The following is a 14,372-nucleotide window of genomic DNA, read 5'->3' on the forward strand; positions in this document are numbered from 1 at the left end:
ATGTTTTACTGACTGGCCGTCATATAATTGAAGCTAATGCATTTGAACAAAACATAATTGGTAGGCTTCATGCCTGTGTATCTTATTTTTGATCATGCAATTTCATTGCAACTGATAGCTATGGTAAAATTGTAGACTGTTTAAAAATAAAACACAAAATTCATCATGGTTGCTATAGCGAAATCTGCTGTCAAGTCGTAGGTAGCCTAAAGTCTGGCGCTGCATGATCGAATGTACACAGCTTGCGCCGCGGAACACCCGCTGGAACACCCTTGGAACCCCGCTGACACATCCGCTGGAACACCCGCTGGAACCCCGCTGGAACCAAGCATGAGAAGGTGTTGGAAGCTAGCTAACGCGAGCTGTTAGCCAACGAGGTCATATCGTAGACATGTCTTGGTAAGCGTTCTAGCATTTAACTAATAATAGCTACATTCTTAGTAAAATAGTTAGATATATTTAGATTTAAATGATAAATGGCTGACAATAACCAGACGGACAGGAGCCTAGCTAATGTTAGCTAACGTTATGTTGTTGGCTAGTTAATATCAAAACAGATTATGATTTGGAACGTCAGCAAATGTCTTTCTTGTAAATGCCAACTAACGTTAGCTAGAAGCCAGCTATAACGTTACCTAACGAGTGTTTCTTATGTCAATTCTTTACATTTTTATATTAGCTATATCTATGACTAAAAATAATAGACGTTTTACAATCGGAGACAATATGGACACTGGACTTCAAATTTAACTAACGTTATTTCTATATGATCTAGCTAGCTATATGGTTAATAGTCATACTGTAATTACAGTCGTGATTATAACGACTATACCAATCACAGTATCTAACTAGCTAACAAAAATGAAATGATGGAAGCTAAACAACTATAGATTGCTACACAGCTTTAAGTAACGGTATGCTATAAATTGATTTGCTACAGAAGTATAACAGTCTCATCATGGACTTAACACCAGGGTAGACGTTAGTGAAATTTGCTACATGAATGATTGAAGCGTTATATATCTCCCCTTTGGCTACACACCCCCACTCCTTGCTGCATGGTTTTCTTGCTCGAGCTAGCTACATTTGTTGAGAGGTTGTATCACAGAATTTGGTTTACTGTTTTGTGATAACGAGTCTCATGCTTCCTATCTGTCTTCAGAGAATGGCACTGTGCTGATAGGTTACCTACCAATCAGCAGAAAACAACACTGGAGATCAGATGATCTGAAACATGAAGGGTGAGGGTTTTAACACAAGATAAGACCAGCTCTTTTAAGGTAGGAAGCAACATTGATTTGTCAATTTTTCAATCAAATATTCATATTTTTCCCCCTTTTGTTAACGAGTCCACATTAGGTAGATAAAGTGTGGTACTGAGTTTCTATATCTTCTGTCTATATCCTCAGCCATACATGTTTCTGTATTCAAATAAACTAGGTTTAGTGTTTCCTTTATCCACATCCTGTTTGAAGAAGCTTCCTCATTTGCCTTACATCCTGATGACAAGACTGGATGCCTTTCATATCGAACAGACCATGGCTGTTTTCCTAGTTGTTATTGTTAGCTGCATGTTTACTGACATTAATGATGTTAGACAGTGATAGCAGAAAAAGTTAAGTGCCTTGTATAGCACATGTTGTTGCACTCTCAGGGAAAGGGAAAACTCTGGTATTTGGTCACAAATGTCATTGGCTCTCGCTGTATGTGGAGGAGAAATAACTTGACTCCCGGAGACAGAAATGCTTCTGTCTGTCATATGACTGACTGAGTAGGCTAGATCATCATGGACATCGATGGAAATAAACATGATTTATCATCACAGTTATCATAACATCGGCTAGTTTGTCATTAGGTGTAGTGTTTTGATGGGTCAGTTTCCACTGGTGAATTGTGGCTAGTTCCTATTCTGTCTAGTAGGGGTGAGGGCAAGAGGGTCTTAGGGTGGCAGGTAGACTAGTGGTTAGAGTGTTGGGCCAGTAAGCTAAAGGTCTCAAGTTCAAATCCCTGAGCTGACAAGGTGTCTTGGGGAGAGTGGGATATGCAAAAATAAATAATTACTATTCACGTGTGTATTAATACACACTTGTACATGTGTGAAATAGGACAAATATAAGCGCCCACCAAATTATTATAAATTAAAATTAACTACAGTCACACGACAGCAAGAGGCGGGACTGCATATAGTCTACTGTATGATGTTTTTCTTCCATATAATTCTAATGCACTGTTACTCTTTTCCACTTCAGGAGATAAGGAACTATTTTCTATTAACTTTGTGTGTGAGGACTACAGAAATGCCTCCTAGACCTTCTTCTGGTGAATTATGGGGCATCCATTTGATGCCCCCCCGGATCTTTGTGGACTGCTTGTTGCCAAACGGGATAATCCTGACCCTCGAGTGCCTCCGTGAGGCTACGCTCATCACCATCAAACATGAAGTGTTCAAGGAGGCCAGGAAGTACCCCCTGCATCACCTACTACAGGAGGAGACCTCTTACATATTTGTCAGTGTTACGCAGGAGGCAGAACGAGAAGAGTTCTACGATGAAACTAGGAGACTATGTGATCTCAGGCTCTTTCAGCCTTTTCTGAAGGTCATCGAACCAGTTGGTAACCGAGAGGAGAAAATTCTGAACAGAGAAATTGGTAAGACTTAATTACTACCCTCCTCTTTGTAGAGAGTAACGACATGCTTACATTTTCCTCCAAAACATACAGTATCAGTAAGTGAGTTTCTTTTGTTTTAGGATTCGCCATTGGTATGCCTGTTTGCGAGTTTGACTTAGTAAAGGACCCTGAGGTGCAGGACTTCAGGAGGAATATTCTTAACGTCTGTAAGGATTCAGTAGAACTCCGAGATGCCAATGGACCCCATAGTCGGGCTTTATATGTCTACCCTCCCAATGTTGAATCGACACAAGAACTTCCAAAGCACATCCATGGCAAACTGGACAAAGGTAATTCAAATCAAGCTATGTAATGTCAAGATGCTGCAAGATGCCTAAGGCACATTTAGTGGGTGTCAAACAACAACCTTTTCTACTTTGTCAACACACAGGCTGACACTTTAATAAGCAACAAACCAAATGATCCTTATTCCTTTTCATGATAATCTATTTCAAGGCTGTTCTCAGCCTGTGTGGAGTAATATTCTGATTTATTCTCTTTTCTGTGGCTTATTTTATAGGTCAAATCATTGTAGTGATCTGGGTGATTGTCTCACCCAACAATGACAAGCAGAAATACACCCTGAAGATCAACCATGATTGTGTGCCAGAACAGGTGATAGCTGAGGCCATCAGGAAGAAGACCAGGAGCATGCTGTTGTCCCCTGAACAACTCAAGATGTGTGTGCAAGAGTACCAGGGCAAGTACATCCTCAAGGTGTGCGGCTGTGACGAGTACCTCCTGGAGAAATTCCCCCTGAGTCAATATAAGGTTTGTTGGGCCCTAGTGTGCATGTAACCATACACATTGAAGCCTAACATTAGTTCTGACTCAGGTCTATATTGCTTAATCATGTATCTTAATCCTATTCCTTTTCCCTTTCAGTATGTGAGGAGTTGCATCATGCTTGGCAGGATGCCCAACCTCATGCTGATGGCGAAGGATAGCCTTTATTCTCAGTTACCCATGGACAACTTCACCATGCCCTCGTACGCCCGGCGCATCTCCACCGCCACCCCGTACATGAACGGAGAGTCCTCCACCAAGTCTCTGTGGACCATCAACGGAACCCTGCGGATACGAGTGCTCTGTGCCACATACGTGAATGTGAACATTCGGGATATAGATAAGGTACTTGACAATGGTTATTGTTTTAGATAAACTTTTTCACATTGGTTTTCTGTTTCTGTGCTTGGCTAGCCCTCAACTCCTCTTATAGCCACTTTTCAGTAATTCATTTTCTGTAAGACTCCTTGGCGTGAATGTCTGTCATGCTGCAACTGCTGGTCGTTTTCAGGGGGTTTTGGTGTCTATTCTTCCTGTTGTCCATGTAGATTTATGTGCGAACCGGCATCTACCATGGAGGGGAGCAGATGTGTGACAACGTGAACACGCAGCGTGTGCCATGCTCTAATCCCAGGTATTACAGACACACAACACACATGGTGTCACAGACAGTATCTCGCTCATCAAGAGACATCACCATATTGTGACTATTTATCCCATGGTAATGGGGGAGGAGGGTGTGTATTGATCTGTGATATTAACACTTGTAATGGGTTCAAGGTGATTCATTGTGGCTGTGCTTGTCTCCCAGGTGGAACGAGTGGCTGACCTACGACATGTACATTCCCGACATCCCCCGGGCGGCCCGCCTCTGTCTCTCCATCTGCTCTGTGAAAGGCAGGAAAGGGGCGAAGGAGGTAAGCACTCTATTTAATCGGACACCCCAGACCTTTAATGATATAAGTGATACCCACTGGCTAGAACAGTGTTCAAAGGTCTTACCTGAATGGCCTGAGGTGTCCTCTGTGGATGTTGAATTACTTATCGACTTGTGGCATGGAGCGATCGTGGCTGTGTAACGTAGGTATGAAGACTGTAACCGACACCTGGGCTGAGTGATGTCACCTAAAGGTCGGGGAGATGGGTTTTCGTGCCCATGATGAATTAGAGATAAATGCCTCTAAAGGCCGTCCTTTGTGAGCAACCTACTGTACAGCTTGAAGCCAATTAACTGAACTAAAACAAAGTCTGTTTGCTTGCCTACTAATCTTTTCAATTAAATTCAGTACGACTTTTAATCCCCAAGGGGCAATTAGGATGTTTGTGTTAGTTACACAAGTACCCCATATAAAATTCCCTCAAGCCTGTATTCACTGTTGTCTGTGGAAGGATGGCCATTCACAATTTGTGTAAATAACCAATGCCACCCTTTGGCTCTGATCCTCTACTCAGGAGCACTGTCCGCTGGCGTGGGGGAACGTCAACCTGTTTGACTACACTCACACCCTGGTCTCTGGTAAAATGGCTCTGAACCTGTGGCCTGTACCCCACGGCCTGGAGGACCTACTCAACCCCATCGGAGTCACAGGCTCCAACCCCAACAGGGTAAACATGTTAGTTAGCATGTTAACATGACCAGTCTGTGTTTCTGTGGTCCTTATCATCAGGGTATACAGTATAATGCCTCTCCTCCACACATACAGGAAACTCCTTGTCTAGAGCTGGAGTTTGACTACTTCAGCAGTCCTGTCAAGTTCCCAGACATGACCACCGTGGAGGGACATGCTAACTGGACCATATCCAGGGAGCTAGGTTTCAGCTACTGCCAATCAGGCCAGGTATTGGCATACATGGAGATATATATCAGTTGTAACTCAAATCATTACAAACTATTTATTAAGACGGTCTAAGGATTCCTTGCTAAATAATGACTCCATATATGGTTGTTGATGTGACGTCTGATCCCCTGCAGAGTAACAGAGTGGCGCGAGACCACGCCTTAACGGACAGTGATAACGAGCAGCTGAGACAGGTGTGCAACCGAGACCCCCTGTCTGAGATCACAGAGCAGGAGAAGGACTTCCTCTGGAGGCACAGGTACAGGTCATAACTAGCTCTGTCACCATCATACTTAAACTTCTAGAGGCTTTAAGTAACATGTCTACTGTCTCTCTTACTCACCAGGCACTACTGTGTAAATATACCCGAAATCCTGCCCAAGATCCTGCTGGCTGTGAAGTGGAACTCCAGAGATGAAGTAGCACAGGTGACTTATTTGTTTTTAATTACTGAGACATTTTTTTCAAGAGGACATTTTCTGAAACTCTTGTGGGAATTGTATCATTTTCTGCTGCAGCACTGCTGCAGTGGTGACGTGACTGTTGTTTTTCTTGCTCTTAGATGTATTGCCTTCTGAAGGATTGGCCAGCAATAAAACCAGAGCAAGCCATGGAGCTGCTGGATTGTAACTATCCAGACCCAATGATCCGTGACTTTGCTGTTCGGTGCCTTGAGAAGTACTTGACCGATGATAAACTCTCTCAGTACCTCATTCAGTTGGTCCAGGTAGGATTTATTTTGCTTTGGTGTCCAGAAAGTGACTTCCTCTCACATTTCTTTGATTGTTTGGACTGTTGTCAAATATAAAATGTCATAATTTCCACTCTTGTCAGGTTCTGAAATATGAGCAGTACCTTGATAACCCACTGGTACGATTTCTACTGAAAAAGGCCTTGACTAACCAAAGGATAGGACACTTCTTTTTCTGGCACTTAAAGTGAGTGACTTAGAGTTACTTTGCAGAGTAAATTCCATTCTTTTCACAGAGTTGACTGACTGCAAATGCCTTTTAACTCATCCACTTTCACCGTCCACTATGTGCCCTAGGTCTGAGATGCACAATAAGACGGTGAGTCAGCGGTTCGGCCTGCTGCTGGAGTCCTACTGCCGGGCGTGTGGCATGTACCTGAAGCACCTGAGCAGACAAGTGGAGGCCATGGAGAAACTCATCAACCTCACCGACATTCTCAAACAGGAGAAGAAGGACGAGACTCAGAAGGTAACCCAGCATTCCCTCGCTCTCCAATACACCCATGCTTATTGTGCAACATGATGATCTGTTAGAGAATCTCTGCTGTTTCAGCTTACTGTTCCACGTTTCTGTTTGACTTACGAAACTGATATCAGTGGCTTCGTTTACCTAATGTAGAGAGAACTAGGCTTCACATTTCTATTGGAGGCTTTATCTTCATTACAGCCTGCTCTGTGTGGTCCTGCAGGTGCAGATGAAGTTTCTGGTGGAGCAGATGAGGAGGCCAGACTACATGGACGCCCTGCAGAATTTCACCTCCCCCCTCAACCCTGCACACCAGCTGGGAAACATACGGTGGGCACGCCACATTGGAACTCCTATACCTTACTCACCCAATGCCTGAACATGGACACTATTGAAACTGTAGATGGGACACTCTGATTCAATGGCTGCAAAGGCCCGCAATCGCTCTTTAGTGTCCCTAGTGGTAATTTTACATTCATTTGACCTAAGAGAGTGGAGGTAGAGAGAATACTTACATTCTCTCTATTTCCCCATCATAACGTTCTGCTCATGCATGAACATGTGAAATGTTATTGTAACCGATTGTCAACTAATGTGCTCAGTCACTGGGCCCCTCAGTGCAGACCACTTGTATTCTAACACTGTTCATACAATTGATCAATGAAACTAATGTAGCTTGCCCCTTGTGATGACTCCCATTGTTGGCATGTATTCCTCATGGTAAAATGCCCAGGCTTGAGGAGTGCAGAATCATGTCATCTGCCAAAAGACCACTGTGGCTCAACTGGGAAAACCCTGACATCATGTCCGAGCTCCTCTTCCAGAATAATGAGATCATATTCAAAAACGGAGACGGTGAGTCTGAGTCGAGTTTTATAATCAAACTGCGTTCTAAACAATAGCTTTACCTTGTAAAGTTCTACTTGATTAGTTTGGACAGATGGAATGTATTTAAATCCTGCCATGGACCACTGAATATGACTTGTTTGTTTCAGACCTGCGACAGGACATGCTAACACTTCAGATCATCAGAATCATGGAGAACATTTGGCAGAACCAGGGTCTAGACCTCAGGATGTTGCCGTACGGCTGCATGTCTTTAGGTGACTGTGTGGGGCTGATCGAGGTGGTGCGGAGCTCTCACACCATCATGCAGATCCAGTGTAAAGGTGGCTTGAAGGGGGCGCTACAGTTCAACAGCTCAACACTACACCAATGGCTCAAAGACAAGAACAAGGGAGAGATGTGAGTTAACTGTAAAAGTTGTGTGGGTCCTTTCCTGGTTTGAAAATTGTATATCATAGTGTTTCACAGCTCAGATTTGACGTAACTCTTGTCTGTAGGTATGACCTTGCCGTTGACTTGTTTACGCGATCCTGTGCTGGGTATTGCGTGGCGACTTTCATCCTAGGCATCGGTGACAGACACAACAGTAACATAATGGTGAAGGATGATGGGCAGGTAGGACCTGAGTTATCAACAAGATATTGTCATGATGCATATTTTTTGCAAATGCTATGTGTTATCTTTTCTATGCTAATCTGGGGTGTTTTGCAGCTTTTTCACATAGATTTTGGCCATTTTTTGGATCACAAGAAAAAGAAATTTGGCTACAAGCGAGAGCGAGTTCCGTTTGTCCTAACTCAAGACTTCTTGATTGTGATCAGCAAAGGGACCCAGGAGTGCACGAAGACCAGAGAGTTTGAGAGGTAGCCATCTTCCTTTTCCCTTGTGTGAAAGGACACATCTGTGGATGTCTGTCTAGTGTTGAATGTAAAGGTTGTGGAGTTGGCAGACAGCTAGTGTCTACACAGTAGGCAGCTATTATATAACAATGTGTGCTCTGTCTCCCTGGGTGTTTGATAGGCTACTGTCTGCCAATTTTCCAGACCCTCTCCCATACTTCTGCTTTAACAAATGTACTGCTAAATCGACCATGTCCAGCCGAACACTATATATTTCAATGTCCAAATGTATGCTTTCAAAGGCTTATTTTGAGGCTATAGAGAATTCAGAGGGAACAATGGGAATGGTATATACTGATTCTTATGCATTTTGTCCTTCTCCTATTCGGTCTCAGATTTCAGGAGATGTGCTATAAGGCCTACTTGGCCATTCGTCAGCATGCCAACCTCTTCATCAACCTGTTCTCCATGATGCTGGGCTCCGGGATGCCCGAGCTCCAGTCCTTCGATGACATCGCCTACATCCGTAAAACCCTGGCCCTGGACAAGACTGAGCAGGAGGCCCTGGACTACTTCATGAAGCAAATGAATGACGCCCACCATGGCGGCTGGACCACCAAGATGGACTGGATTTTCCACACCATCCGCCAGCACGCGCTTAACTAAGTCCAGGCAGGACATCCGCCAGCCCTGCCCGGCCAAACACACCAGCCAGCTGTGAGTGGAACATCCAAACCTCATGAACTAATGGGTGATGCTTGACTATCCTATCGAGCACTTAACAATCCAGAGTGATTTTCGTTTTTTTTTTTACTGTATTGGTTTTCCCTGCAGAAACTTACCAACTAACTCGCCTTGTCTAAAACGGTAGTTTTTTTGCCTGTAATATTTTTTTTAACCTTTTGTGTGTGCTTTTTTCTTCTAATATAAATCTTCCCTCGTTCCTTTCCTTTTTGTAAAAGAGAAGAGTTTGCCGTCCCCTTTACAGGGTCACGTGTATAGATGTCTTCCTGTAACGTTAATGCCTTTTTAATATGCACGGAACATCCCAGAAAAAAACGGTATGAATTCAGTCATTTTTAGATGTACAGCCTACTCCACCTGTTGTAAAAACTTTAAAAAAGATAACCCCCTGAAAGGCAGCACCTTGAGTGTTACATTGTGGCCCAATAGCTCTATTGGCTGGTCATTTCTGGCACCACAGTTTTTAAATCCATTGTCATACTCCTTCCTTTGGCATCATATTTAGCAGTAACAGCAGATTATATTTTTAGAAACCTATACATGTATACCTCTGCATGTGTATACACACACACTGTGGGCCCAGCCTGTGATACTATGATAAAGTACAGCAGTACAGAAAGTAATGAATGCACTGTCAAGAAAACCTTGCAGTTTAAAAATGAAGCCTTAATGTAGTTGACGTACAATGAGCAAGGGCTGGATTTCTCCCTCTTGTGTCTTGGAGGTCAATGGTAAAATACCTCTGTTGCTCAGTGAGACGTCATCATAATGAATGTTGAGAAGTGCATTAAGCTAGACAGACATAGTCACCTCGTGAAACTGATGCTTTCATCATGCATGTCAGTAGTGCAGTTGGATTGTGAACTATACGAATGTTACAGTGCTATGTGTTGGCATGGGGAGAATCAGCAGTACAGTATGTGAACATAAAACTATTTGTACATGTTGGAAAGTGGATGAAGGCTGTCCCAAGGCAGCTAGTCAGTGTTGTTTGTGTGGGCACCCCTCCCTCTCTCTGTGTGGAGTGGACCCCTCTGATTATTCTTTATTATGAGTAAACCTTTTGATAATTGTTGGACCTAGGCAACTCTGAATAGGAGCTGTGGGAAAGGTTTCTATTCCATAATGGCTTCTCAAAGTCCAAACCCCTTTCAAATGAAGGACATTAATTTGGGGTAAAAACCCTGTATTCTCATTCTCCAGCGTAACTCTGTGATCTATGCTGTTGAGAAATAAGGTGGCATTTTAAAGAAGTGTCTCCTTTATGGCAGATTTTCCCCAACCTAAGAAAAAATACGCACTTTTGTTTTCCCTTTTCAAATATGTTTTGTTGATTCAATGAAAGCCAAAGTTAAGTCTCTAATGTTGTGTGAATCGCTCAATGGTTATCTGCATTACTATAAAAAGCCTAAGGACTAACGCATGCATATATTTGCCTCTATATGTATCAGTTATGTTATGAGGAAAGGGGCATGTAGTGAACAAGTGTTGTGACCAGAGGTTATAGGATTTTGGTGTTTAGATTGTAAACTGTCTTTTTAAACTACCAGAAAAAAATTAGGGACACTTGTGCCTGCTTAGTATTTCAGAATTCTAACTCTCAAATACAACATGTCACAATTAATATTTCTAATACCCTAGAGGTAATATACTTGACATGGCTTTAAACTGCATTATAAATGCCTATGTTTGCAAATGTTGTCTCAAAGTAGACCTTTCCTCCTAAAGATATAGCCTGGGAATGAGGTTCTCTAAAGTATACTATTGTGGTGGTATTCCAGACTTCATATGCATTCATGATATGGGAGTAGTCTTCTGAAAACATATTGTTCCCTTATGCAGTAAACCAATCAACTGGTATAGAGATCGACAGTTGCTGATGCAGGTGGATTTTGCACTTTTTTAACGCCTTTGGTCCTACAGTAGTTTGAGTGCAGGTCTTTTTTAAGCATAAGCAATAGTATCCCTTTCTATCTGAGATTTGTCAGATGCATTAGACGCTTATAGTAGTCACCAGCCTTTTGTTAGCTCTTCAAATGCCATTAATTGCATGGTTGTATTAACTTTGTGTGTGTGTGTGCATTAATATGGATCTGTACAGGTTATAGATTTTCTTGGGCTGGACCCATTTAAAAGCCCATTCATAATGTCAATGTAATACAGTGAGTGTGGTAAATGCTTTGTAAACCTTTTCCACTTGCTGAACAGCACCAGGGAAGATATTGTGATGCTGTACTTGAAACATCATTTGTTAGAAAAGATAACTTTTCATGTTTCAGCTTCAAAAGTTTTACTTGAAATGTAATTGTTCTGAACCATGTTTGTATGTTGAAAACAAAGCTGTCATAGCCATGTGGTATATAGCACTGAGGGTTAGCACAGGCAAATCCATACCGATTGTGAATGTTAACATTTGGTCATCTTACAAGTCTCTTTACAGTTGGAGATTCTAAAATACGTGTTGACTTGGGCCATACGATGATGTAGAAGGAAATAACCAATTTAATGTGTAAATGATGTAAACAATTTGTTATTTAAGAAAAGGTTCAAGTGTCATTTTTTTGTTTTACTGAAACGTCTGGAGTGGTTAAATCTCTTCATTTAATACAGGTTTATAGACGTATTGAATTGTATTTTTCATATATTTTGTCATTACTATCAACAAAGCTACTATGATTGTATTATTACACAGCCATCCTGCATGAGTTTGTTAAAATAATATACTTTTATTTATTCTGCTAAGCAGCTATAAAGAAAGTTTGGCACTAGGAACAACTAATAATAATCCAACCTCTAACCCATGACATACTGTACTTGCATTATCAAATACAGTATTCTTTGTTTCTGTTTGCTTCTAAGTTAAATACTTGCATTGTATCCAGACTGACTACAATTATTTGAGTGTTACGTAACAATGTACAAATAAACTTCTCAGTTACAGTAAGTACTTACTTACTTTTGTGGATAGTATGTTGCTTTACAGAATAACACAGCACCCAGCACAATTTCATACATTTAGTTATTTATTTTTAGTATCAAATTGCCAAACAGTTAATATGTACTTTGACAAATTTGAGGAAATGCAAAAGTAAGATTGAACTGCATTGTCAAAAAGAGAATAAAATGATTATTTTTTTTATTTCAAATCAGCAGGTGTGCTTATGATACAAATGCATTATACAGCATTCACTTATTTTTTCCCCAGCAAGTCTAAATCACTAAAGCACCCCTCTACCACTGTCGGGGGTGTTGTGCTTTTCTCCTGTGCAGGGCTGGGGATTGTTAGAGGGACTAACTGCGTCCAGGGCTTGGAGGGGCAGTGGAAAGGGCTCTCTGCAGTAGTGATGGGGGGCATGGCTGGCTCTGGGTCTCTGCTAGCTGTGGTGACAGCAGTCAGGCTGAGCTCCTGAGACTCTTCTAAAGACTCCTCTTTCGCTGAAGCAGTTGAGGCTGGAGTTGCTTCGGCAAAATTGTTGAAGTTCCTCAAGGGAGACCATCCAGGAGGCCTTCTTCTAAAGACTTCCTGTGAATGGAAAAATGTTCCTGGTCAAAATCCTCCATTTAGCACAAATTTCCAAAATATATAGCTACACATCACTACCCTATTAATGTATCATATTTTCGGAGCATCATTGATATGCTATAGTAGTATAGTTTGCAGAATGTCTCACAAAATTCTGAAGGGGACCTGGTGCACATTCCACATTTGCTTCTGCAGTCTCATGTCTCCAAGGTGCCACATCTACTGTAGAATTGCAGTGAGCAAGTTCCTAGAGAGACAGTACACAGGATGGCAGGGACAAGCATTCATGATACATAGCATTACAATGAAATGTTATGATACCACATTGAATGGTATGGGTTTTTTTCTCTCCAAAAAGTATAACTATTTAATTTCCTTTCAGAAGTATTACAACAGCAGAATCATATTATATATATTGTAGCCTATTCAAAAAATACTATGAGCTCCATTGTGGTTTACCACATCTTCAGCATCTGGATGACATTCATCGTTCAGCTCTTTGTGGTCCGCTTTGGAGCAATTGCTTTTCCTCATATCGAACATCAGTCTATACCTGAATCCAGCAACCACCTAAGAGGAGCATGTGAAAGAAGTTACTCAAAGACATTAGTTTGAGCCGCCCTCCCCCCAGTGGATTCTGGAATGACACTCCTAACGCAAATAAGTACAGTGCAGTCCAAGGGTCACACCCATAGAGGTAAATATAGCCACACCACACCCACTAATTCCAGAGCCAAGGAGATGATTTGGAATATTTCCATTGGAAGGGATGAGCAAAGACACTTAACTTAAATTATATTTTTTCAAAAGTAGGTAACTTTAAAAGATTTGTGTTGTTGGTAACTGTTGTAGGGCCTAACACCCCTGATCCCAACTGGTCACTCGGTTACCTGATTCACACTTTAGGGCTAGAACTGTACCGTACTGGCTCTGATCTTCTCTTTTCACATGGTCCTTTCCAGTATGGTTCCAGCAGCTATCGTAGATGCGTAACCAGATCAACCCTGGCCTAGTTCAGCTCAGTTTGGCCCTACAGTGTGAATCAGGTTTGAATTGAACAAGGTATTTAGAGTCTTACTCAACCTTCCACCAGGTGGCGTAGTCAACTAGCCTTTGTAGCATTCAATAACTCAGGGTGAGATTTGAAACTGATTTACCTGTCTCGTAGCAAAACCAACACTGTTCAGGACGAAGTGATGGCTGGAGTCAGAATCCGCATTGAACCTGGTGATGGAGTATGTCACAGGAGCCTTTAGGTCCTCACTGTCCACATCAATCTCCCTAGGACACCCCAGACATGTGGACCGTTCAGCAACAACAGGGGCCTCCACTGGAGAACAGAGAGGGTTGTCAGTATAGAAATTCATTTTAACCACACATTTTTTGGTGATTCTAATCTAAATCAACAAATATAAATATTGAGTCATGAGTCAATCTTTGGTTGACATTTATCTGGTTGTCTGGAAAAACTCTATGTATAAATAGACTTGTATGTGGTCTTTGGCTTGTCCTACTTTGTGTGAAGTGAAAAACTAACCAACTGGGTCACAGAAAACTGCCAGGACCTCTTTATCTGTCTCTGTCATGTGGACTGTTGCATTACAAGGGCTTGGCACCTGATAAATAAACAGAACAATATATTTTCTTATTGTTATTTAAAAATCAGATTGCACAGAGATGTCATCTAATAACAATGTACCAGGTAAGTTACCTGGTTCCCAGTTGAGAGGTAGTCACAGTCTCTCCAGACTTTGTTTCCCCCTGCTGGACAGTCAGTGACCCTGCCATTGAATTCCACAAAGTACTGAGTGCCTGAGTCACTCTGAGCCTACAAGAGAGGAAAGCAATAAATACTGTGACTGTGTAGTAATGTTCGTATTTTCTCTTCATCAACACAATGAACTCAAGA

General features: G+C 41.9%; 2 protein-coding genes across 4 annotated transcripts in view; one reads left to right on the forward strand and one right to left on the reverse strand.

Moving 5' to 3' along the window:
• On the forward strand, positions 1-12,460 carry pik3ca (phosphatidylinositol-4,5-bisphosphate 3-kinase, catalytic subunit alpha). Of its 3 annotated transcripts, XM_029632805.2 has the most exons (21): positions 1-399; positions 1,163-1,280; positions 2,250-2,649; positions 2,751-2,960; positions 3,191-3,441; positions 3,556-3,801; positions 4,005-4,090; positions 4,268-4,373; positions 4,909-5,061; positions 5,160-5,294; positions 5,429-5,553; positions 5,641-5,722; positions 5,857-6,021; positions 6,129-6,232; positions 6,343-6,514; positions 6,735-6,841; positions 7,245-7,366; positions 7,507-7,756; positions 7,855-7,972; positions 8,069-8,220; positions 8,592-12,460. In XM_029632805.2, the coding sequence occupies exons 3-21, from the start codon at positions 2,298-2,300 to the stop codon at positions 8,860-8,862; spliced, it is 3,207 nt and encodes a 1,068-aa protein (XP_029488665.1). In that variant the 5' UTR covers positions 1-399; positions 1,163-1,280; positions 2,250-2,297; the 3' UTR covers positions 8,863-12,460. The 3 variants fall into 3 exon arrangements, with proteins under 3 accessions (XP_029488665.1, XP_064865140.1, XP_029488667.1); XM_065009068.1 differs by having other exon boundaries at positions 1,163-2,649; XM_029632807.2 differs by lacking the exons at positions 1-399; positions 1,163-1,280; positions 2,250-2,649 and having other exon boundaries at positions 2,770-2,960; positions 3,286-3,441.
• Positions 11,946-14,372, reverse strand: part of LOC115108458 (kininogen-like) — a 10,604-nt gene continuing 8,177 nt past the window's right edge. Inside the window, exons 3-8 of the mRNA XM_029632813.2 lie at positions 14,175-14,291; positions 14,001-14,079; positions 13,621-13,793; positions 12,923-13,033; positions 12,612-12,710; positions 11,946-12,463 (exon numbers count right to left, since the gene is read on the reverse strand). Of these exons, the coding sequence (XP_029488673.1) occupies positions 12,131-12,463; positions 12,612-12,710; positions 12,923-13,033; positions 13,621-13,793; positions 14,001-14,079; positions 14,175-14,291 (912 nt within the window). The 3' untranslated portion in view covers positions 11,946-12,130. The remainder of the gene's footprint in view (positions 12,464-12,611; positions 12,711-12,922; positions 13,034-13,620; positions 13,794-14,000; positions 14,080-14,174; positions 14,292-14,372) is intronic.

Source organism: Oncorhynchus nerka, linkage group LG24, assembly GCF_034236695.1.
Source record: "Oncorhynchus nerka isolate Pitt River linkage group LG24, Oner_Uvic_2.0, whole genome shotgun sequence".
NCBI lineage: Eukaryota > Metazoa > Chordata > Actinopteri > Salmoniformes > Salmonidae > Oncorhynchus > Oncorhynchus nerka.